This window comes from Bubalus bubalis, chromosome 12 (genome assembly GCF_019923935.1).
Source record: "Bubalus bubalis isolate 160015118507 breed Murrah chromosome 12, NDDB_SH_1, whole genome shotgun sequence".
In the NCBI taxonomy this organism is placed as follows: domain Eukaryota; kingdom Metazoa; phylum Chordata; class Mammalia; order Artiodactyla; family Bovidae; genus Bubalus; species Bubalus bubalis.
Window position 1 is genome coordinate 2184430 of NC_059168.1, and position 22607 is coordinate 2207036.

At 54.7% G+C, this 22607-nt stretch overlaps 2 protein-coding genes across 3 annotated transcripts; both read right to left on the minus strand.

Annotated features, from left to right (window-relative positions):
* Positions 1 to 433: 433 nt before the first annotated feature.
* ASTL (astacin like metalloendopeptidase) lies at positions 434 to 15567 on the minus strand. 2 transcript variants are annotated; one of them, XM_025260614.2, is made up of 9 exons: positions 15414 to 15567; positions 14380 to 14505; positions 12297 to 12358; positions 10831 to 10921; positions 9621 to 9738; positions 8681 to 8862; positions 5955 to 6036; positions 5711 to 5865; positions 434 to 1766 (listed from the first exon to the last, which is right to left on the minus strand). In XM_025260614.2, the coding sequence occupies exons 1-9, from the start codon at positions 15463 to 15465 to the stop codon at positions 1495 to 1497; spliced, it is 1140 nt and encodes a 379-aa protein (XP_025116399.2). In that variant the 5' UTR covers positions 15466 to 15567; the 3' UTR covers positions 434 to 1494. The 2 variants fall into 2 exon arrangements, with proteins under 2 accessions (XP_025116399.2, XP_044781521.1); XM_044925586.1 differs by lacking the exon at positions 434 to 1766 and adding an exon at positions 3611 to 4418.
* A 4146-nt stretch (positions 15568 to 19713) lies between these two features.
* Positions 19714 to 22394, minus strand: DUSP2 (dual specificity phosphatase 2). Its single transcript, XM_025260615.2, has 4 exons — positions 21742 to 22394; positions 21506 to 21627; positions 20717 to 20936; positions 19714 to 20611 (listed from the first exon to the last, which is right to left on the minus strand). The coding sequence occupies exons 1-4, from the start codon at positions 22127 to 22129 to the stop codon at positions 20397 to 20399; spliced, it is 945 nt and encodes a 314-aa protein (XP_025116400.1). The 5' UTR covers positions 22130 to 22394; the 3' UTR covers positions 19714 to 20396.
* Positions 22395 to 22607: the final 213 nt, after the last annotated feature.

Genomic DNA, 22607 nt, shown 5'->3' on the forward strand with positions numbered 1-22607 from the left:
GAATCTTCCAGGGGCGTGGTCACCCTGCTAGGAGCATCGCCAGAGCCCTACTTCTCTACTGTAAACTGTGGCACCCCACCTCCCAGGTCTGGGAGCAAGACAAGGGACGGCATCTCCACACCACAGTCCTTCCCTGACATTCACACCTGAACTCAGGCCCTTGTGCAGTCTCAGAAAATCCTTGACTCAAGACTGAAACCCCAGATAGACTGAGGGCAGAGGCTCCAGGCCCCCAGACACAGTGAAGAGGATGGCAGAGGGCGCGTCTCAGCCCTGCTGCTCAGCCCTATTTCCTTGGGCACACCAGTTTGCTTCCCCGAGTCTGTTCCTGACTCTGAAATGTGGGTCTCAGTGCCTAGAGGGCCCCTCCCAGGGCAGTCAGGAGAGGTCAAGGCACCGGGTATGAGGTAGTCAGCACAGCCCAGCACCAGACTCCTGGAGCAAGTTCCCAACTTTATTTCTACTTTTCCCGAGACATCAGGGGGACCTGGCCCCACTGGGACGGGCAGGGGCTCCTGCTGCCCTCCCACCCAAAGCAGGCCCCTAGACCTGCACGGGGTGGGGGTGCGGGGGTCTGGCTTGCTCACTGCCATCCCTAGAGACTTTCTTGACCCTGAACAGCCCTCACCAGGGAGGCCAGCAGCTGAAGGAGAGGAGTGGGGATTGGCTGAAGGAAGACAGTCAGGGTGGCCCCGCAGCCCCTCCCCACCTTCCAGGGCCTCCTCGGGCCAAGTCTGGGGCACTGGGTCTGAGCAGAGGCAAAGTTCCTGGAAAGAGCAGCGCGGGTGACGGCGCTTTGAGTCCTGACTTCAGGTCCTCGTGTTCTTGCTGAGTTTCCTGCAGCAAATTTCCCTGCACCTAGGCCCCCACCTCTTCACCTCCCCGGGAGGCAAGGGAGGAAGTGGGGTTCTGGAAGCCTCCTGGAGCGCAGGGCTATGTTCCCAGGTTCCCAGCGCTCAGACAACCGGGAGAGGGGCTACTCCCAAGGTCTCGAGCACGGGGTGGCCTGAGGGAGCGGTGAAGGTACCATTAGTCCCTGTGGGGGGCTGTGCCTCAACCTCAGAGGGGCTCCTGGGGCCTTCAGGGAGGCCCAGCCCTCCAGGTCCCTGTCCCTGGAGCCACCGAGAAGTCACCTCCCATCCTCCCCGGGGGCTAGGCAGTTGAAAGCCGGCAGAGTCGGCACTCCCCCGACTGACCTAGAGGGTCTCTCTGTCCTAGGAGCCCTTGGGGAAACGTGACCAGGAAGGAAGGAGCAGAGAGAGGGGCCCAAGCCTCAGACGGAGGAGCCAGAAAAGCTGGAAGGCAGGGGTGCTGCCCAGAGGGGCCAAGGGGACGGAAGCCACAGGCTTGACCTCTGGGTGTCTTCATAAAGTGATTTCTGGGTGCACAGGCCCCTGGCAGAGCAGGGTTCCCCAGAAGAGCCTAGATGGATGTGGATTGGTCTTCTTCTAGAAATGGGGTATTTGGTGCTGCCGGGATGGCGCCAGGGCAATGTCAGGAAAGACTGCCCCAGGCCTTGGCCTCAGGGAGGAAGCTGGGGGCTGACGGGGCAGGATCGGCAGAGGCCTTCACTTCGGAATTCCTCAGGGCGGAGGGCTTCCACGCATGAAGGCTCTCTTCAGACCTGGCAGCAGCATGCTGGTCTTCCTCCCCAAAGCCTCTGGGGTCAGATCTCCTGGATTCCTCCAACAATGCCTTCAGAAGCTGCTGCAGCTGTGACCTAGAGCCAGGAGTGGGGCTCCTAGCACTCCCAGGGGTCTGGAGCCCTAGAGCAGGAAAGACAGGTTATGTCCCAGAGTCACAGAAGGACAGTGTTAGAGCCAGAGCGCCCTTCAGCCTGTTCACAGAGACCTAGAACCCACCATGTTCCTGCCATGCCACTGTCCAACACCTTCGAAACCCTGATTCCCAACTCCCCCGAGAGACAAGAAGCATGGAGCCATGCCATCCCCTCCCCACTTGGCCCCAGAGGTCACCGTCAGAGGTCAGCCACTGGGACCCTCAGTGACCTCCTATCATACCCTGGCTCCGCTGATGGCCAACCCCCTGACCGAGCACTGCAGCCCTCAGCACAACCCCCCGGGGCCACTCTACACAGCAACACCTCATCCCTTACCTGTATCCGAAGCCTTTTCCAGAACTTCTACACTTGCAGCTATGCCCTGACCCGGGGTGTCAGCAGGACACACGTGACTGTCAGGCCCATGAGCTCAGCGGGGTGGGTCCTGCTGGCCCTTCACCGCTACTCCCAGACCACAGCTGGCTGCCACCGGCTACTTTGTAAGACTCTTCATTTTGGGCCCAAGTTATCTGGCTGGCCAGACACACCCCATAAGCACTGCTTTGATCCTTGCCCACCCTCCAGCTGCTTCCTAATGAGGCCGTATCTTCCATCTGTGAACACTGGCCCATCTGAGCTGACACGCTTCAGCCAGTGACTTCCCAGGCTGCTCCCTGCCTGGACCTGCAGAAACCACGCCCCCTGAAGTCCTGGGCCCCAGCAGCACCCCCTCTGGCCTCTGCCTCCTCTGCTTCCAGCCCACTTGCCTCAGTACCATGACCTCCAGCCCTGCTGAGCCCCCAAAGCCCATCTTCTTGCTCCATAGCCTCCTCACTTCCAAAACACCCTCCACACCTGGCATGGGTCCCCGAGACATCCCCAGGCCCGCCCACTCTGGCAGAACTGCCCACAGCACCCCAGTCCTAGAGGACGAAGTGACTAACCTAGGCCAGCAGCTGCCCAGCACCACCGCGCCCCCACCGAGTGTCTCTCAGAGGTTTCCTCTCCTGCGCCCCAGTCAGCCACTCCACACCTTTCCCTCCCTGCACATCCTCTTCTCCCCAGCCTCTCACCTCACTCTTTTGCCATCAACGCCTGGGACTGAAGCCCCTCATAGCACATCAAGACCACAGACCAACCGGAGTCTGCTCCCATCCTCTTCCTTGCCACTAGGTCCAAGAAAGTGCTTCAGCTCCCAAGGAGAACAGTTCCTTGTTGAATATTTTAGATATTCTTCTGCCCCATGAATCCACTCCCCCTTCTCAATGGGGTCATTACTTCCATACCCAAACTTGCTTGTATATCCACTACCTTGATGCACTTTCCACTGACTCATGACCACTTCTAGCCACCTCTCAATTCTGTTCTTAAAACCTCTCAAATAGTTACCCACAAAACTCTTGCCATTGTCTCTTATTGTTTAATGTTTAATCTTTCTAATATTTGATATCATAGGAAATAAGTCTGCAAAATGGTGCTGGAGCTGCATAATCACATGCAAAACGACTGAACTATTAAGCACAGCGCACATCCAACTCTTTGACACCCCATGGACTGTAGCCCACCAGGCTCATCTGTCCATGGAGTTTTCCAGCAAGTCTACTGGAGTGGGTTGCCATGTCCTTCTCCAGGAGACCTTTCCAAACCAGGGATTGAACCCAGGTCTCCCATATCACAGGCAGATTCTTTACCATCTGAGTCACCAGGGAAGGCCTGGTGTACATGCAAAATACATTGGATTAAATCTACATGACCTTGAGTTAGGCAAATCCTTCTTAGACACGACACCAAAAGCACAGTGATAGAAGAAAATGTAAGTTGGACTTTGCGTCAAAATTTCAAATGTTTATAAGCAAAGAACACCATCTAGAAAGTTAAACAACGGATAAAATGTGAGAAAATATTTCTAAATGATATATCCTATAAGGGACACATATTCAGAATATATAAAGAACTCCCACAATTTACCAGTAAAAGACAACCCAACCAAAAAACAGGCAAAAGATTTGAACACTTTTCCAAACATATACAAAAGACCTATAAGCACATAAAGAGGTGTTCACAGCCATTCAGGAAACGCAAATCAAAGCAACAACAAAATGCCACTTCACACCCACTTGGGCATGGTTACAACCAGAAGTGGTGACAAGGGCTTCATATGAAACTTCATATACCTGCTGGTAGAAGTGAAAAAAAGTGCAGCCAATTTGGAAAACAATTTAGCAGTCAAGTATGGAGTTACCCAAGAACCCAGAAATTTCACTCCTACGTATATATCCAAAAGAAAAGAAAATACATGTCCACATAAAATCTTGTACATGAATGTTTGTCCCACTAGAACTAGAAATGGCCCAAAGATCCTTTGATAATGGATAAACAAAATGTGGCATATCCTTCAACAATAAAAATGAAATACAGTTGACCCTTGAACCACACAGGTTTGAACTGCATGAGCACACTGATACGTGACTTTTCTCAGCAAACGTTCTACAGTACCACACGGTCAGTTGAATCCTTGGATGTGGAGGACTGACTGAAGCTGTAGGCAGTCAGAGGGTCTGTTGACAGAGGGTCAGCGCCACTAACCCTCAAACTGTTCGAGGATCAGCTGTACTGATATGCTATACCGTGGATGAACCTTGAAAACAGAATCCTACGTGAAAGAAGCCGATCACAAAAGACCGTCTTTTATGATTCTGTTTATACGACATGCCCAGAGTAGGCAAACCTACAGACACAGAATGTAGAGTAGAGACTGCCTACCGCTGGAGTTGGGAGTACACGTGTGAGAAAATACTAAGGAGTAGATTCTGAGTCGTGGGGTATACACACGTCAACTTTGCAAGCTATCAAATTGTTTTCCAAAATGGTGCAGCATTTATACTCCTATCAGCAGAGTATGAATGTCATCATCGCTTCATCATCTTATTTGTATTTGGCAGTATCTGACTTCTAAACTTCTGCCAACTTAAGGGATAAAAAAGGGTACTGTGGTCTTTATTTGCATTTCCCCAATTACTAATGAGGTCATGGTGATGAGAATAGGTCACCAGGGCAACCAACTTCAGAAAAATGTTTCTTCACAAGACGACAACTGATGGCTATCTCACAAGCTAGAAGGCAGTCACCTGGCCACGCCCAAATGCAAGGGAGACTGGCAAAGGTAGCCTTTATCCCGGCCAGCCATGTGCTCAGCTAAGAGTCAGCGGGCCTGGTACTGCAGTCAGGGAACTATAGTCAGCATGCTATAATAACCTGTCAAGGAAAAGAATACTCGAAGCCGTCTCAATTCTCTTTCCTGTCGATCCTCATCACGCCTCCTGCTTCTCCCTTGCACAGCCACTGCCCGATTCTGCACTCTCACCCCTGCCTGGGCCAGCTGCATCTTTTTAAAGGCTTAAAATGTATTTTAATAAATTGATGCTGCATTACAATACAACTGACTTTTGTATATTGATTATATTCACCTTTAAAAATTCTTATTAGTTCTAGTAATTTTTTTGTAGATTCCTTCAATGCAGATGGTCATCTATGAATAGTGACTTTTTTCTTCCTTCTCAAGCCTCAAGACTTCATTTTTTGTTGTACCACATGGGCTAAGACTTACTACATTGTTGAATAGATGAGACAAGAGTGGAAAACTTGTCTTAATGTTTTGACATTTAAAATGATTTTTGGTCTGTTTTTTTTGTAGGTACGTTAAGGTTAGGAAAGTGACCTCTATTCCTATTTGCTAACAGTTTTTAATCATAGCTGATTGTTAATTTTTTTTCAAGTGCTTTTTCTGCATCTGAATGGTGAACCCCTGGTCTGCCCCTGCCCACCTCTACAGACTCACCTCTACCGACTCACCTCCTAGCACTTGACCCTCACTAATTCCACCTCAACCTTCTTCCAGCTCCTCAAATCGCTCTGCTCCCTGTCACTCACCTTTCCCACTGGGCTCATGGCCACTTGGGCTGCAGTCATAAAACCTGAGGACCCGTGCAACATCCGAGTTGCTGAGGTTCCATCGCTGGCCAATGTGGACACTGGGGGCCCAGAGTGGAGTGATGGTGGGCAGCCCGCGCCGGCTGAAGGCGAGCCTGAAACCCAGGAGGCAGGGGCCTGAGTCCAGACTTGCTGGGCTGGCAGGACAGTGCGGAGGGAAGAAAGACAGAAAAGGGGTCCTCACCTCCCATAGTGCATCACTGAAGAGTAGTCATAGGGCACCAGCATGTTGCTGCTCCGAGATTTGATGAAGTTCATTTCAAAACCTGAAAAAAGCACTTGGCGATGGGGAAGGGGGCCAGGGGAGGAAGGGAAGGTGGCAGGGGGTTCCTGGAAGTGTCCAGACCACCTGAGGGGGTCCAAAACTACACCCAGAGTGCATCTCCTCACCCCACCCCCACTTCTGATCCCCGTCTCCTCGGTGCCCTGGGAGGGTTCCAGATCTACACCAGCTGATGTATTTATACAAGCACAGGGACTTGGTGGCTGGCCTGCCATCGTCTCCTAAGACTTCTCTCCCCCATCTTTCCTCCTCTCAGGCTCGCCCTGTGTGAAACTATCTTTATACTAATATAGTCTACAGCTTTCAAGAAGTTCCACGCTGCTCAGAGCCTTGGATGCCCACTACTGGCGAGATCAAGTGCCTACTCCTCACCCCGCTCCTCCTCCCCACCCCAGGCTTGGAGACCTGTGAGCCCACCATCGACCGGGAGTATACCCCACCCCCAGAAGCAAAGCCACCTGCCCTCCCTGCCCCCAGCCAACAGCACCTGCCCCACCCCCAACCCCAGGTGTGGAGCTCAGCCTTTTCCCATTGGCCAGAGCTCTTGCTTCTTCCTGTCCCTTGGCCCCTCCAGGCCTGGGAGCAACAAGCTTCCATCCCTCAACTTCTCTCCTGCCCTTCAGTGAGCCTCTGAAGGAACAGCTGTACCCCCCATCTTTGCTCCCCTAAAGACCCCAGGCCCAGCCAGCTGCCTTTACACTCATCCATGGTCACCAGCAGCCTCCTCACCACTAAAATGGTAATCTAACACCTTTATATCCCATCCCTGCCTGGAAATATCTACCCAGTAGAGTGCTTACTTTTCCTTTTAAAATCCTTTAAGTTATTAAACATAACTTTGAGTAGGCAACATATTTATCTGACTCAAAACTCAGAAAATATGAAGATACATAATGCTTCCCACCCCATCCCCCTTGAGTTCCGCCTCCACAGTTAATTGATGTTACTGGTTTGTGTATTTTAGCCGTTTGTTCTTTACATATTAACTAAGTACAAACATTCTCATTTTTCCTTGTTCTTTAGCAATTTTTTCCATTAGGGTAGCTGCTGTTTAATTTTATTGCTAAAAGAAAAAACAGGTTTTTCATTTATTAGTGCTGTTTTGTTTTCTAACTCATTAATTTCTGCTTTTCCCTTCACTAATTCCTTTTTCTTAACTTGAATTGAAATGCCGAATTTGTCCTCTATATTCGTTGATCTGAGTATTTCAGTCTACATATTTTCCCTGTGTATTGCTTTAGCTATGAACCCTTGGTTCTAATTTTCATGCTCTAAGAATTCCTGCAATTTCTTTAACTCCATAGCTTCAAAAAAGGTTTGTTGTTTTCTAAATTTTAATTTTCAAATAGATAACATTTTTCGCTTGTTACTAGCTTCTACTTTTTACATCATGATCAAAATGTTTGTATTAACTCTACTTTTTCAAATTTGAAGATCTTGTGGCTATCATAAGTCTTTAAAAGGATTCCATGGGCACTTGAGCTTTTTTTTTGTTTTCACTGCGCAGTGACATGCTCCTTAGAATGGAAGCAGGAAATCCTAACCACCGGACCTCCTGGGAAGTCCCTCCATAAGCACCGAAAGGACTGTATTCTATTTTTATAGTGTGGTGTCACTATGGCCTCCCCACTTCTAGACTAATCTCTGATCTCAATCTCTATCCCCCATCCCACTAAGAGGCGCTGCCCATTTTCCCATCCCATTCTCGGCATGGGGGGCATCCATGTATGATGGCTGCTATCTTGGGCCTCCTCCCCTAAGCATAACCCCACAGCAGCAGCAAAGGCACTCATACCAGAAGCCCTCCTCTTACACGAAGCCTTTCAAGCGTTCATTTGCTTCCATACCCCCAAACCCAAATCACTCACCTCCTCTGCTCTCCTCCCTCATGAATCAGTTGTCTCGACTCCTCTCACCTCCTATGTCAGGCTGCGCCCCTCTGCCAAGGACAGGGCCTCACCGCTGCTGGAGTCAGATCCTTGGCACCTTGCCCAGCACATAGCTGCAGCTCCCTGGCATCCAGTGCAGTGACCCACTCTCCAGACCAGCCTCAGCTTTCCCACTGCCACTTTTCAGGACCTGGTCCCCCTATACTTTATCCCAGAGGCCCATCAGCAGCCATCTCACAGCCTCTACAGGGTTGCCCTCTACCTCCTGCATCGGGCACTTGGCACACACACATAGCCCACTACCTCTAAGATATCTGTCTTGGCTCAGCTCCTCAACCAGAGCACCGTCCCTGCCCTGAGCCTCAAGAGCAGTGTCTAAGGTATGCAGGGCTGCTGGTTGAGTATAAGTGAGCAAGAGTCGTAAGACCATCAGCTCCATCCTTAGGTAACTGCCGGTGTCAGTGGGGAGAGACGAGGCAGGGCAAATTGATGCCGTAGTTCAGGGTGACTGTGGGTGGCACTGAAGCGTCAGGGCCCGGAGCAGCAGCATCTGGGTTATTCTCCGTGTCTTGGAGGAAAGCAGGAATCCCACCTTCCCCATGGGAGACAGGCAGGTCGTGGGGAAGATGGACAACCTTTCCCAAATAGCCAGGCAATTCCCTGGGCGCAGGCCATGCCTGCCACCTTCTGGCAGACCACCTCTCCTCCACCTCCCCCACCATGCATGACCTGGCTTACCTGGGAGGATCTCATTCCAGTTCACACGGATGTAGCGGTCCCGGTCGGCCCGTGAGTGCTCATGCCAGAAGCCCAGCACGTGCATAAGCTCATGCAGGATGATGCCCGGGCCCCTCTGGAGACAGCTGGGCCCTAGAGACACCACCTGCATCCCTCCGCTGCGGCCAATGCTTGAGAAGCACCTGCAGGGCCATGAAAGTGCTGGGTGGGCATTGGCTAGGAGAATCGGCAAACCCAGGCCCCTCGCCCCTCCTCCCAGGACCTGGGATAAGAGAGCACCCAGAGCAAGTCCCCGTCCTGGGCTGTAGCCCCCAGCTTGCTGTTCCCAAGTCCCCCCCACTGCTTGGCCCTCTGTGAACGGGGTGTGCTGGAACCCTGTTTCCAGCCTGCACTGTAAGGAGTTGGTGAGAGCTGATGTTAACATGGATGATGGAAGCAGCTGATTACGTGAATGTCTCCACACGGGGAGCCCCGAGTCAAAGCTCTCATGCACATTCTCTTAGGGCCCTAGCAAGCTAGGAAAGCAGTATTACCATCACCCGCATTTCAGAGAGAAGACAGAGGGGCTCAGAAGTTAAGGGCCTTGCCAGAGTCACCTGGCTCCTGCACCATGGAACCTGGATCCGAGGCCAGGTGTGCCCCATGACACCTGCACTCGCTCCCCAGGTCACGTAGTCTCCCGGGAGGTGGAGTGGTAGGTTCTTTAAAGGGTTGAGCACCTCCTTGCCCACCTCTCCTGAGTATTTGCCCTGAGTATTTGTAGGTCTAGCTCATGCTGAGCAGACCACTCAGATGGGCAGGGGGACTCTAGACTAGGGAGGACAGGCCCAGACACAGGTTTTAGACAACAGTTTTGTTAATTTCAGGCTGAACTCAAGACAGCTGAGGCTCTCACCATGCACACATAGGCACACTCACACACTCACTAAGAAGCACTTACCCAGACATGGGGATGATGGAAATGAAGTCCCTCTGGCCATCGTAGGCAACAAACCTGATGCACGTGAAGCGTTCAAACTCAGCAAATGCCTCCAGGATGACTTGGCGGCTAGGCTTATCTGGGGAAGAGACCCGCCGGCTAAAGCCCCAGCCAGGCTCCCTGCACTGCTCTCCCCCAGATGTCTGCACGGGGGGAAGGAGCTGAGCTTTAGATCATTCTCCAGTGTAGAACGCCAAGAAATGTCAGCATGGGGCTTTCCTGGTGGCCCAGTGGTTAAGACTCCATGTTCCCAGTGCAGGGAGCATGCGTTCAACCCCTAGTCAGGGAACCAAGATCCTGCATGCCTCACAACATGGCCAAAAACAAGTAAGGATGGATGGATGGATAGAGGGATGGATGGATGGATAGAGGGGTGGATGGATGGATAGGGGGTGGATGGATAGAGGGGTAGATGGATGGATAGAGGGGTGGATGGATAGAAGGGTGGATGGATGGATAGAGGGGTGGATGAATGGGGGGTGGATGTAGATAGATAGGAAGGAAGGGCAGCATGATGGTGTGGGGAGGAGAAAGCAGGGCTCCAGGTGCACCCTGTCTGTGTGACCTTGGGCTGGTCACTGTCTTCTGGGCCATCTGGTCTTGAAATGGATCAGACTGTCCCTAGGTGTGGCTTCCCCATCAGCTCCTCCAGGACTTTAGCATCCCAGCTCAGGGGCCCATGAGACAGAGGGCTTTTGATAGAAGGGTTCTTTGGGTGATGGTGGAGGAAGCACAAAGGAGAATTAAAACCCATAGAGGGAACTTCTCTGGTGGCTCAGCGGTAAAGAAGCCGCCTGTTAATGCAGGAGACATGGTTTGATCCCTGTTCTGGAAAGACCCCACATGCCGCACAGCAACCAAGCCCATGAGCCACAACTGCTGAGCCTGGGGTCTGGAGCCCACGAGTTGTAGCTGCTGGAGCCGGCTCGCCCTCGAGCCAGTGCTCTGCAACAGGAGCCGCCGCAACGAGGAGCCTGTGCGCCCAGCTAACGAGCAGCCCCTGCTCACTGCAGAGAAAGCCCGTGCAGCAGCGAAGACCCAGCACAGCCAGTACAAATAAATAAAAATGAAAAATAAAGTCACTGTATGTCATTAAAGAAAAACAAAGCGAAGAGGAGCCGGGCTGCACAGGGAGGAAGGCCTGTGGCTCCAGGGCCTGGGGCCGACTCACCGTACTTGCTGGAGAGCAGGAAGGGGACCTCCACGACACCGCCGTTCTTGGGCCACTTGCTGCTGGTCGCCGAGAACAGCCGGAAGGGACTCTGAGGAGAGAGGGCGGCTCAGGGAGCGGCCGGCCAAGCTTCCCACCCCGAGGCTGCCACCCCTCAGGCCCCAGGAGCCCTCAAGATGTGCGCGGTGAGGGTGGCTGCTCATCAGAGAAGGGACAGAAACAGGGAGGTCAGTGGCCAGCTGTGTGACGCGCAGCACAACCCTTTGTTGTAGAGAAAGAAGTTGCCACTTACTCTATCATGGAGAGAAACCCATGAAATTCAGTAATGCTTATCTTTTTGCCAGTTTTTCTAAATGTCCTGTGGCCATCTAATAACATATGAGATACAAAATTTTAAACAATTTCTGTAGGATATGATTAATAAAATTAAATATAAATCTATTATATTTAAATTATTAATGATATCCTTCAAGATCTTAATTTTTTATGCACTTGATAAAATATTCTCAGGAATGTTAATATGTCTCACTATGATCATATATTTTTCTTTTTCCCTCATATTTCTTCTTAATTTTGCTCCATGTTTCTTTGTTTCTTTGTTAAGGTATCTAATGGTTTATGATGTCTATCTTTTTTGTGAATTCTACCTTTTATCATTAAAAATATTCATCTTTGTTTCATTTAAAAATAAATTTTTTTAAAAAGAGAGAAACCCAGACAAAATATTTCCTGCAGAGGCTACCAAAGGTTTTACGGATCCTGCATTTAACCTGTGCATTCACTAAGTAACTGGGAACAGGGGCCCTGCCCTGCCCTAGGGGTTCCTGCCCTGGCCTGGGCTGGCCTTCGGCTCTCCCGCCCAGCTCAAGCTGAGCCATCAATGGACGGCATCAGACCAGCACCAAAGTCTTGCTCTTGCCAAGTCACTGTCCTATTCAAGAGCCTTCTGCCATCCCCAGCCTCCTAAAAGAAGGCCCTGATTCCCATCCAGCCTTCTCCCTTTCTGACCCCGCCCCTCATCCCTAGGCAGGATGGTTTGTGTGTTATTCCTCATTCTGTCTTCCTCAGACCATCACTGCCGCCCACGATGTCACCCCAGACACCTCCCCACATCCCCACCAGCCACTCTGCCAACCTGTGCTCGCCTCTTCCTTCGTCCCAGTACTCCCTGAGCTCCTCCCTGGGCCAGGGTAGCAAGCTGAGGCTTGACGTTCCAAAACCCCTCCTGCAGGAAGCCCTCCCAGACTGACTGCTGCCACCATTCCGGATGTCACACCCTCCGCCAGGCTGGCTTATTCCTAACAACATTCACGCTGATTTTGGCAAGAAGAGCTAAGAGTAGCAAAAAAGGATGGCTTACAAGTCACACCCCCATGACGCCTAGGGATGGGCTCACAGGTCTCTGACACTGCCGTGAGGTTCTTTTATACTTGTGTGTGTGTGTGAGTACCCGCGCTCACACTCACCGGCCGTAGGATGTCCCCCTCAAGGAGGAAGCTGCTCTCTGGGGACTCCTCTGGAATCAGCCCTGAGAAGGAAGGGACACACGTATGTGGGTTCATGCCCCCACCCCCACAACAGACTCTAGGACATGCCCAGTAGAGACCTCCAGCCAAGCAACTCCAGGGTCCACCCTTCCCTGGGCCCTGAGGCTGTGTGACCCCAGGAAAGTCACACAGCCCCTCTGAGTCCCCAACTACAAGCACGTGCAGCCCTTCTCAGCCTGATCACACCCTTCCCTGCTCAGACAGTACGTTTCTCCCAGGACCCACACACATACACTATCCAGTCCCAGTGAATTCTCTGGCAGTTTAGTGGCTGGACTCCACACCTCCACAGCAGGGGACACGGGTTCAATCCCTGGTTAGGGAACTAAGACCCTGAATGCCATGCAGCACAGCCAAGAGGGAAAACAAACAAACAAACAAACAACCCAGTCCCGGCTCCTGCCTCCTGCATCTGACATCCTCTGCTCCCAGGAAGTTGCCGTTTCTTCCAGCTATCCCCACCCTCCGCTCCAGCCCGAGCCACGCTTCCAGCACACGCCCTGGCCCTCCTGCTCCACTCACCCCCGACCCATCCGTGTAGCACTCCGGACCCTCACTGTGGCAAGTCCCAGAAAGTCCAGCCCTCGCTATCACGGCTGGGGGGCTATGGCTCCACCCTCCCCTCCCACCACCCCCCCACCTCCCCCTGCACAGTGGGCAGCCCCTCTCTGCACAGCCTCCCTTCTAAGACACCAGCCCCAACAGGAGTCTTAGAAGAGTGCCTGGCATCCTGAAGGTTAGGCTGTTTTGGTCAGTCGCTCAGTCATGTCCAACTGTGCAGCCCCACAGGCTGCAGCAGCCAGCTTTCCTTGTCCTTCACTGTCTCCCTGGGTTTGCTCAGAGCCCTGTGCATCCTAGAAGCTGGGCTCCCCAGAGCAGAGCCTGAGCCAGGGGGCCATCTGCAGGTGACTGAAGTTGGAGCGCCCGGGGGAGGGCTGGGTTCAGCAGGAGGGCCACCCAGGCTGACCTCACAGGACCTTCGGACCCCAAGACTTATCCCGCCTTGACACGTGCCTGTGCATGCCCCTGTGGGAGGGCCGCCCCAGGCAAGGGAGGAAGCACTTTCCTCGGCATCCCTGGACGAGGGCCTTGGGCTACAACGAGGTCTGAGCAGCAGCATCCCCAGCAGCTGGGGAGGGGGTGTGCCTCCTGGCAAAGGGCCTCCCGACTGTCACTAGGCTAGGCTCATGGGGAGCCCTCGGGCCACCAGCAGCCCTAGCAGAGTGTCCTCCACAGCCTCAGGCTGACCTGGAGTTGGCCAGCTCCCATTAGTGACCCCAAGGTGGTGAGCCACCCTGCTCCAGCATCTCACAGAGCAGGAGGGGGCGAGCCACACCCAGCAGGTTCATAGCTCCAGGACAAGCTCTCCCTCCGCCCCCTCCACTGTGCTCTGAAATCCCCATCTTTATTTCTTTTTCCGCTTCCCCAGGCAGGAAGGCCTGAGACTCGCACTTCCTGAGACCCACAGTGCCTCACACCTGCAGGTCATCCCACACCAGGTGGAAGGCATGTTTCCTAACAGCCGCTAATAATTCCACTCACATCAGACTCGGCCTGATAAAAGCCAAGTGTGTGTAGTCAATTGCTCAGTCACATCCGACTCTGCGATTCCAGGGACTGTAGCCTGCCAGGCTCTTCTGTATTCAGGCAAGAATACTGGAGTGGGTTGCCCTTCTCCAGGGGCTCTTCCTGACCCAGGGATCGAACCAGGGTCTCCTGCATTGCAGGTGGATTCTTTACCATCTGAGCCACCAGGGAAGGGGCTCGCCATATTTTAAAACCTCTGCTTTTCCCCCTTCTTGTAAAAGTAACACCCCAGTAGAGAAGACACAGAAAAATAGACTTAAGAAGTTTCCCATGAACTACTGCTCACCATGGCCCCCTTAGCAAGCTGGCACATCTCCTCGCAGCATTTTCTACTCATCTGAGTGTTCAGCATGGTTTTCATAGGCTACATGGACAACTTCATACGCCTCACCCCACGAGAAGACAGTGTCCTCACCTTGGTTTATTGCAGGGATGTCCTTGTCCCAAGATGTCTGGGTCTCCTCAGGGGTGAGGTCTTCTGAGAATCTGGTCCCACAGGCTCCAGAGCAGTGAGAGGCTGAGGGTGCTCCTACGATGAAGCCTGGCCCAGACGCAGGTACATATGCACAATGGTTACGCAGGACAAGAGGACGTGGGGTGAGGGGAGTGGGCTGTCAGGCCTCAGGACCCAGGCCCTTCAGGCAGGCCTCCAGGAGGAGTCCTGGGAGCCCACCTGGCCCTGAGGCCTGGACAACCTTGCGGAAGGAACTTCCCTAGGGGGACAAGTGTTAGACGCTGAGTCGTGCCCAACTCTTTGTGATCCCCTGGACTGTAGCCCGCAAGAATACTGGAGTGGGTTGCCATTCCCTTCACCAAAGGATCTTCCTGGCCCAAGGATCAAACCTGGGTCTCCCACATTGTGGGCAGATTCTTTACTTGCCTGAGCCACTACAGAAGCCCAGACAGTAAAGAATCCGCGGGAGACTTGAGTTCCATCCCTGGGCCAGGAAGATCCCCTGGAGAAGGAAATGGCAACCCACTAGGAAGACCAAGACTGGGCTTCAAAAGGCAACCCTGGGCTCCAGGTGTCTGGGCAAGTATGAGGCAGGGGAGGGAGGGAAAAGGAGGGAGCAGGGGGCGGCCTTAGGCTCCAACACTGAGGCCACGGTGTGGCTTAGCTTCAGACCCTGCCCCCAGCCCCCTCCTCAGCCCAGGCCTCGGGAAGTGGGCGGGGCAAGCCTGGCGCGGAGGGCAGGGCGTGAATGTCTGGAGGTGTCAGTCCTGCTGTCTCCTGCCAGGCAGGCCCTCTGCCCCCAGCATCCTCGGGAGGTCCCCCTGGGACCCCTGGGAGCTGACTTCTAGGAGCATCCCTGGAAGCCCATTCTCCAAGCCATGCCGGTCAACTTACATCCCTGCAAGCTGCAGCTATGCCCTCTGGCCACTCCCCACATGGGCTCCACAGGCTGGAGCCAAAGTGAGGGGGGTAGGAGAGTGAGGCAACCCACTTACCAGGCAGACAGACCAGAATCAGGACCCATGGCCAGAGACCTTCCGTGCTCATGCTGCCTGCAGTGGGCCCCTGTGGCCCCTCAGCTAGCAAGGGCACCGATTCCTGCGAGATGAAGCAGCCTAATCGCAGACAGGACCACCGCCTTCCTTAAATAGCATCTTCGCCAGCCACCACCTGCAGGCCCTCCCCAGCCAATTCCACCTGGAGCCCAGCCCAACAGCTCCCAGCTGCAGCCCTGCCCTCTCCTACCTGCACCGCCCCTCCCAGCCCCGGCCCGCGCCTTCTGGACCCTGGCCTGGCTAAGCGGGCCAGCAGGGGTCCCCAGCCTCTGGGCTCTGATGCCCAACGACCTGAGGTGGTGCCGATGGGCTAATAATAAAGTGCACAATGAATGCAACGTGCTCGAATCATCCCGAAACTGCCCCCCCACCCCCATCCATGGGAAAGTTGTCTTCCATGAAACGGATCTCTGGTGCCAGAAAGGCCAGGGACCACTGGAAGAAGCGGGCACGAGGCAGCCTGTAGGCGTCCCACTGGGGGTGTACCTCTTCTCAGGTTCCCTCCCACCACCAGGGGGCAGAGAAACACTGCAGAAAGGTGGGAGGCAGCCAGCGCAGGGCGGAGCTTCACCCTCCAGTCTGCACAGACCCCTTTCCTGCCCCTGCCCTGTGCTCAGACGTGGGGAGCACTACCTGAGATCCTGAGCACCCCCAGTCTGACTGTGGAAGGAGGAAGAATCACTACGTTTTTATAAGTTTTATTATGGTATACGGGCTTCTCTGGTGGCTCAGACTGTAAAGAATCCGCCTGCCAATTCAAGAGACCCGGGTTTGATCCCTGAGTTGGAAAGATCCCCTGGAGAAGGAGACAGCAACCCTCTCCAGTATTCTTGCCTGGGAAATCCCATAGATGTGCAGAAGAGTAAACAAACGCAAAAGCAGGGAGAAATGAACACTGGGGTTGACAGCACCCCCAGAGGAGCCTAGTTTGTGGAAAAGTGGAACTTCTGGATAGTTAGGCCCTCGCAAGGACGCTGCCTGTCACCCTCGCAATAGTCTTGCAATATCAGCGTTTATCCCCATTTCATGGGTTCAAGAACTAAAGCTCCTTCCCCATATTCCCCTCCTCCATACCCCCCTGGCCTCTCAGAAGCCCCATCCTCAGAGCTTGCTCACCAAGGGACAGCCTGGATTTAAATCCTGGAGGTGAAGGGTTTGGGGACATCCTCCCCACCAACGCCCAGTAAACGGAGTGACAGAGCCAAGGCGGCTCGGAATCCTGCCCTGCCTGGAATCCAGCGCTACTCAAGAGGTAGGAGTCAGAATTATGGGCAGAGGGACTTCTGTGGCAGTCCAGTGGTGAAGACGTCATCTTCCAATGCGGAGGTTATGGGTTCAAGCCCTGGTCAAGGAACTAAGATCTCACATGCCTCCTGTCCAAAGAAATAAAACATAAAACAGAAGCAGTATTGTAACAAATTCAGGAAAGGCTTTAAAAATGGTCCACATCAAAAAAATCTTTAAAAAGAAATCATGGGGAGAACATGATGAACACAGGCACCCCAACTGCCCAGGCACGGTGTTAACATTTGTGCGTCCATGGGACGACGCTTCAGTCATGTCTGACTCTGTGCGACCCTAAGGACTGCAGTCCACCAGGCTCCTCTGTCCGTGGTTAGCAGTGTAGGGATGGAGCTGACCACTTCGGATGAATGCTTGGTAAAATAACCATAACCATAAGAGAAACAGATTAGTAGTTTAAGAAAATGCAGCTTGCCTTGAGGGCATTGTGCTGAGTGAAATATGCCGATCACAACAGGACAAATGGTGTATGGTTCACTTACAGGGTGTTTCTGGAGGAGTCAGACTCAGAGGCAGATGGTGGGACGGTGGTTACCAGGGGCTGAAGGAACAGGGAATGGGGAATTGTTTAATCGGTACAGCGTTTCAGTTTTGCAAGACTATAAAGTTCGGGACATCTGTTTCATAATAATGTGAATGAACACTCTTAACATAAAGTGCACACTTAAAAATAGTAAACATGGCACATTTTGTTACATATTTTTACCACGATTGAAAATTTTTTCACAAATTAAAGGAAGGAAGGGAGGGAGAAAAGAAGGAAAAGGAAAGAAGGGAGAGGCTTCTCCGATGGCTAAGTGGTAAAGAATCCGCCTGCAGGAGACTCGTGTTTGATCCCTGGTCCGGGAAGATCCCACTTGCTGCTGAGCAACTAAACCTGTGTTCAAGAGCCTGGGAGCCCCAACTACCGAGCCCACGTGCTGCAGCTACTGGAGCCCACTCACCCTCGAGCCTGTGCTCCTCAGCAAGAGAAGCCACCACAATGAGAAGCCCGCACACCGCAACTAGGGAGACCCCCGCTTGCTGCAGCGGAAGAAAAGCCTGCACAGCAAGAAGACTCAGCACAGCCATAAGTAATAAATATTTTTTAAAAGATCCTTATCTGCAAAGTCCCTTCAAAAAAAAGAAAAGAAGGGAAAGAAATGCAGTTTGCTTGAAAGGCAGACTTAAGAACAGGGAGGGGAGGGTGGAGGGGGTTGGGGGGTGAGATGGAGAGAGGTGGGATGGAGCTGGGTGACGGCAGGGTAAGCAGGGGCCTCAGTCCCCTGTCCTGCTGCCCCAGATGGCCCCCTATCCACCCCGAGCTGGGTGTGGGGGTTGTGTAGACAGAACCAAACAGACCCACTCAGGGCCTGCAAAATCCCTGAGAACAACCCCTAGCTCTGCTCAGTCCTCACTGGAGAGCAGCTCCCCCACCCCTAGAGCAGAGGGCACAGTGCCCCGGGGGAAGGGGGCCCCACGGGGTGGGGGAGGGGCACGGCAGGTTGGGGGTGCAGTGGCGGGGGCGGTGTTCCTTCAGTCTGAGCACAGGGCTGAGCAGACCACAGGCCCTGCCCTCCCAAGCATCCAGGCTGGCTGAGGTGCACAGCTACACTCCTGAACACCTTCCCTTCCCGGGTCTTCAGAAGCTAACATTTCCTGAGCACCTACTGTGTACAGGTGCTGAGCTAAGCCTTTACTTGAATTGACTCACTAATTCTCAGTACCACCCTACTCGGCAGGGGCCAATGACAAAACCCCATTTTAGATACCCGGAAACTAAACTCCAGAGAGGTAAGCCACATCGGGCCCCTAACTGTCAAACTACACTGCCCTCCTTGGGTGTATCCTGCCGGACAGTCAGAATGCCCGCAGTAAGACCCAGCATACTGCAGAGGTGGCCCTGTGCTGAGCTTCGAGGGACAAAATAGAGTTAGCCAGATGACACTCTGAGGCCTAGGAGGATCAGCGTGGAGGCTGACACAGGACGGTTGCTCACTGAGCTGTCCCCCAGGGCCTCAGTACCCCTGCTCTCTGGAAAACCACGGCACCCCCTTTCCAGCACCCTCTGCGGCTGGCTGGGCCCAGGTCTCATGTCTCCCCAGACATGCAGTCCACTCTGGGCACATAACTCATGCTCAGTGAAGACATGCTAGTTGGCCGGTGTGAAGAGCAGCGAAGCCCACCCCAGGCTACCTGTCCTCCCCCCAGACATCAGGCCACATGCTTTCTGGGGACAGAAATGAGCCCCGGTCGCTACAGGCATTCTGAGGCCGGGAGACCCAGCCCAAGGATGTGGAATAAGAGCTGAGGGACTTCCCTGGTGGCCCAGAGGCTAAGACTCCGCGATCCCAATGCAGGGGGCCCGGGTTCCATCATGCCACAACTGTGAGTTCACATGCTGCAACTTAAGATCTCGCAGGTCACAACCAGGGCTCCCCGAGTGGCACTAGTAGTAAAAGGAACCACCTCCCAATGCAGGAGACGCAAGAGGCGTGGTTCCATCCCTGGGTCAGGAAGATCCCCTGGAGGAGGGCACGGCCACCCACTCCAGTATTCTTGCCTGGAGAATCCCACGGACGGAGGCGCCTGGCGGGCTGCAGTCCACGGGGCCGGACACAACTGAGGCGACTTGCCACACACGCACACACACACGCTTCAGGAAGGAAGTGGGGTCTGACCAGGGCAAGGCTGGGTCCAGCTCTCAATAGTACACAGTCTTATCCCAAGATCAACGCTGATAACTGCAATAAGGCTGGAGCCAGCCTTCCAGAAATCCCCGCTTTCCGCTCTGCCTGGACAAGAGCACCAACGGGGAGGACCAGGCTGGGAGGTGAGGTCACCCCTGCACCTTCCTCCTTCCATTTCCCAGACTCAGCCACACAAAGGAAGGTGAGGTCTGCCTAATAAACAGCTTTGAACACTTCCCCAGGCGTTGACTTGAGACCAGACGCTTAAGTTGTTTCTTAAACAAAACAATATTTTATTGACACATACTCAATGTTCCGTATAAATATAAAGTGCTAAGTTTCCAAACCCGTCCACCTTCCCCGCTGCCCACAGGGCTGGGAGGAAGTGGAGGAGGGAGTGTTAAATGTCAGTTGAACACAAATAACTTTCCAGCGCCAACACAGGCGTGAAACACTCCTGTGCACACACGCAAGCAAGAAGTTCAGACACAGCATCGGCGTCACTTCCCTGAGCCCCGGCACAGGGCTCAGGCTCCAGGCCCTGGGGTGGACCACCCCCTAGAAAGGGGCCCTGGTTGTCACAGCTTGTTCCTTAAAGCCCTCAGGCTGCCAAGAGCTCCAACGGGGTGGTGGGACCAGTGGGAGTCGAGGGTGTAGAGTCCAGTTAGTTTCTGCCAGAGGACGGGGGAGGAGGGAGGCAGACACGGCCTCCAATCTCCTTCCAGGATGAGGATGAGGGCTGGCCCTCAACCCTCTAGCAGAAGAGCACCAGGTGAGAAAGTCCAGCATCCCTGTGTTTCCAGCGCCCCCACCTGGAGGCTTCTCAAACTCCAAAGGGGCAGCTGTCCCTGAGGTGGAAGGCACAGTGGGGAGCTGGGGCCCCAGCTGTCCCCAGGAATCAGACAGCTTTGCGACCTCCACCCTAGTGGGGTCAGCATGGTGGGGCCCGGCCTCAGTGACAGAGCACCTGAGTCTCAAACTGCAGCAGCTGCCCCATGAAACTGAAGTTGGGGGAAATGACTCCCCGGCGTTGCTTCACAAAGTCAAAGGCCTCATCCAGCCGCACGCGGCGACTCTGTATCAGGTACGCCAGGCAGATGGTGGCGGAGCGCGAGATGCCCGCCTGGCAGTGCACCAGCACGCGACCCCCGCTGTGCTTCACTGAGTCTACAAGGGAAGTGGGGAGAGGGGAGAAGCGAGGTCAGACGACAACGGAAAGGTGGGCAGACCCTGAAGCCCCCACAGGCCCCAGGGCTGTGGCCCGCCTCTTACCAATGAAGCCAATGGCCTCTGGGAACCAGGCGCTGATCTCCACCATCTGATTGTCCTCCACAGGGATGCTCTTGTAGCGCAGGAGGCCCTCAAAGTGGTTGGGGCAGCTGGCCGAGACGTTGAGCACGGCGGTGATGCCGCAAGCCCGCAGGCCCTGCAGGTCTGACGAGTGGCTGCAGCTGCCCAGGTATAGGTAGGGCAAGATCTCCACGGGGCCGCCCTGGGCAGGAAAGAGGGACAGTGGTGAGGTCTCAGCCCTGACCCACAGGGCTTCAAGCCTTCTGGGTGGACAGAGACAGGGCAGACTGGCCTGGGCCAGAGGAGCTCTTAGCTAGGGATCACTGGTCAGGGATCAGACTCAGAACACAGAGATACACACCCACAGATACACTCTTCCCCCAAACCCCCCAATTACACTGCTCACAGGACATACACAGACACACAGTGGTGCACACCAGCAACCCCCACCCAGGCACACCGAAGTTGTGGTACCATTTGAGAGCGGAGACACACACACACAGCCCCTACGGGACGGACTGTGGACATGGACATTTGAGACCAAAGACATACACACACACATACACATACACACACACACACACACATACACCCTATGGGACTGTGGACGTGGACATTTGAGGCCAAAGACATACACACACTGGTGACTGTGTGTGGACATGGTGACAAGGTGACTGTGGACATGGGCACACTCCTGCGTCCAGAAATGGCAGACTACCCTGCACCGTGGGGTGGGCGGGACACTGACCACGAGCCCTTATCTCAACTCACCTGGTCATAAGAGGGAGCCAAGGAGTCGGATCGGCTGTTGTCGTTGTTGTCAGGCGTCATCGCGGGGACCGGGGACTCAGAGCACAGATCGGGGCAGCAGGCTTGAAAGCGATCGAAGCCTCCTGCAGGGAGGACCAGGACACGGTTAGCCGGAAAGGCCTGCCTGGGGTCGGACACCCGACGTCCGCGGGCAGGGGACACGAGCGGGGGATGTGGGCCGGCAGGCCGGCGCTCACCTGGCAGGAAGCACACGGCGGTGGGTCCCGCGCGGGTCTCGTGCAGGAGCGCGGCGAGCAGCGCGTGGGCCGGGCCGTCAGGCGGGAGGTCCGCCACCGAGGCGCTGCCCTCGTCCAGCACCACGGCCCGCGCCAGCTCTCCGCGGGCCAGGCGCGCCCGTAGTGCGCGGTCTGGCAGCAGGCAGGCGAGGGCGGCGGCGGGCGGGCCCCGTGCGCGGCGGCGCAGCAGCGCGTTCCAGGGGACAGGGCGCGCGGCGCGCACGTGGCGGCGGCAGAAGGCCAGGAAGGGACGGCAGTCGAGCACCAGCGTGCGCTCAGCCTCCCAAGGCTCCCGCAGCAGCGCGCCCAGCGCCGCGCAGTCCAGCTCTCGCGCCGCCTCCAGCCCCATGTTGGCCCTTGGTAGCCTCCTTTCCCCTCTTCCCGTTCCTCTTCCTCTCCTTTCCCCTCTCCCTGCGCGCGCTCCCCGGGCTCTCGCGGCGGCCGCACTGCCCCAGCCGTCTGTTCTGGCACCCTCTCCAGCGCCGTGGTTTAAGTAGCCGTGGGCCGGCCTCCCGGGTCGCCAAACAAGGGCAAAGCAGGAAGGCGCCGGTGCCGCCCCCGCGGTCTCACGCGGTGCGCAGGCGGGGCGGGCCCTGGACTGGGGCAGGCTCGGGGGAGGGATGCGCTGGTAGAGGAAGCCGGGGACCAGCTCTGCAGGGAAGGTGTTTGCCCAAATACCCCCTCCCACCTTGGCGCCCCAGGGCTCTTTCTGAGAGCTCCCACCCCTGGACCTCACTCAGGGCCTTGATGCCCCTTGACTGGCTTCCTCTCCCATTTCCCTGTCCCTTTCCTTCCCAGAGCCTCCCCACTCCTAGGAATCTGTTACT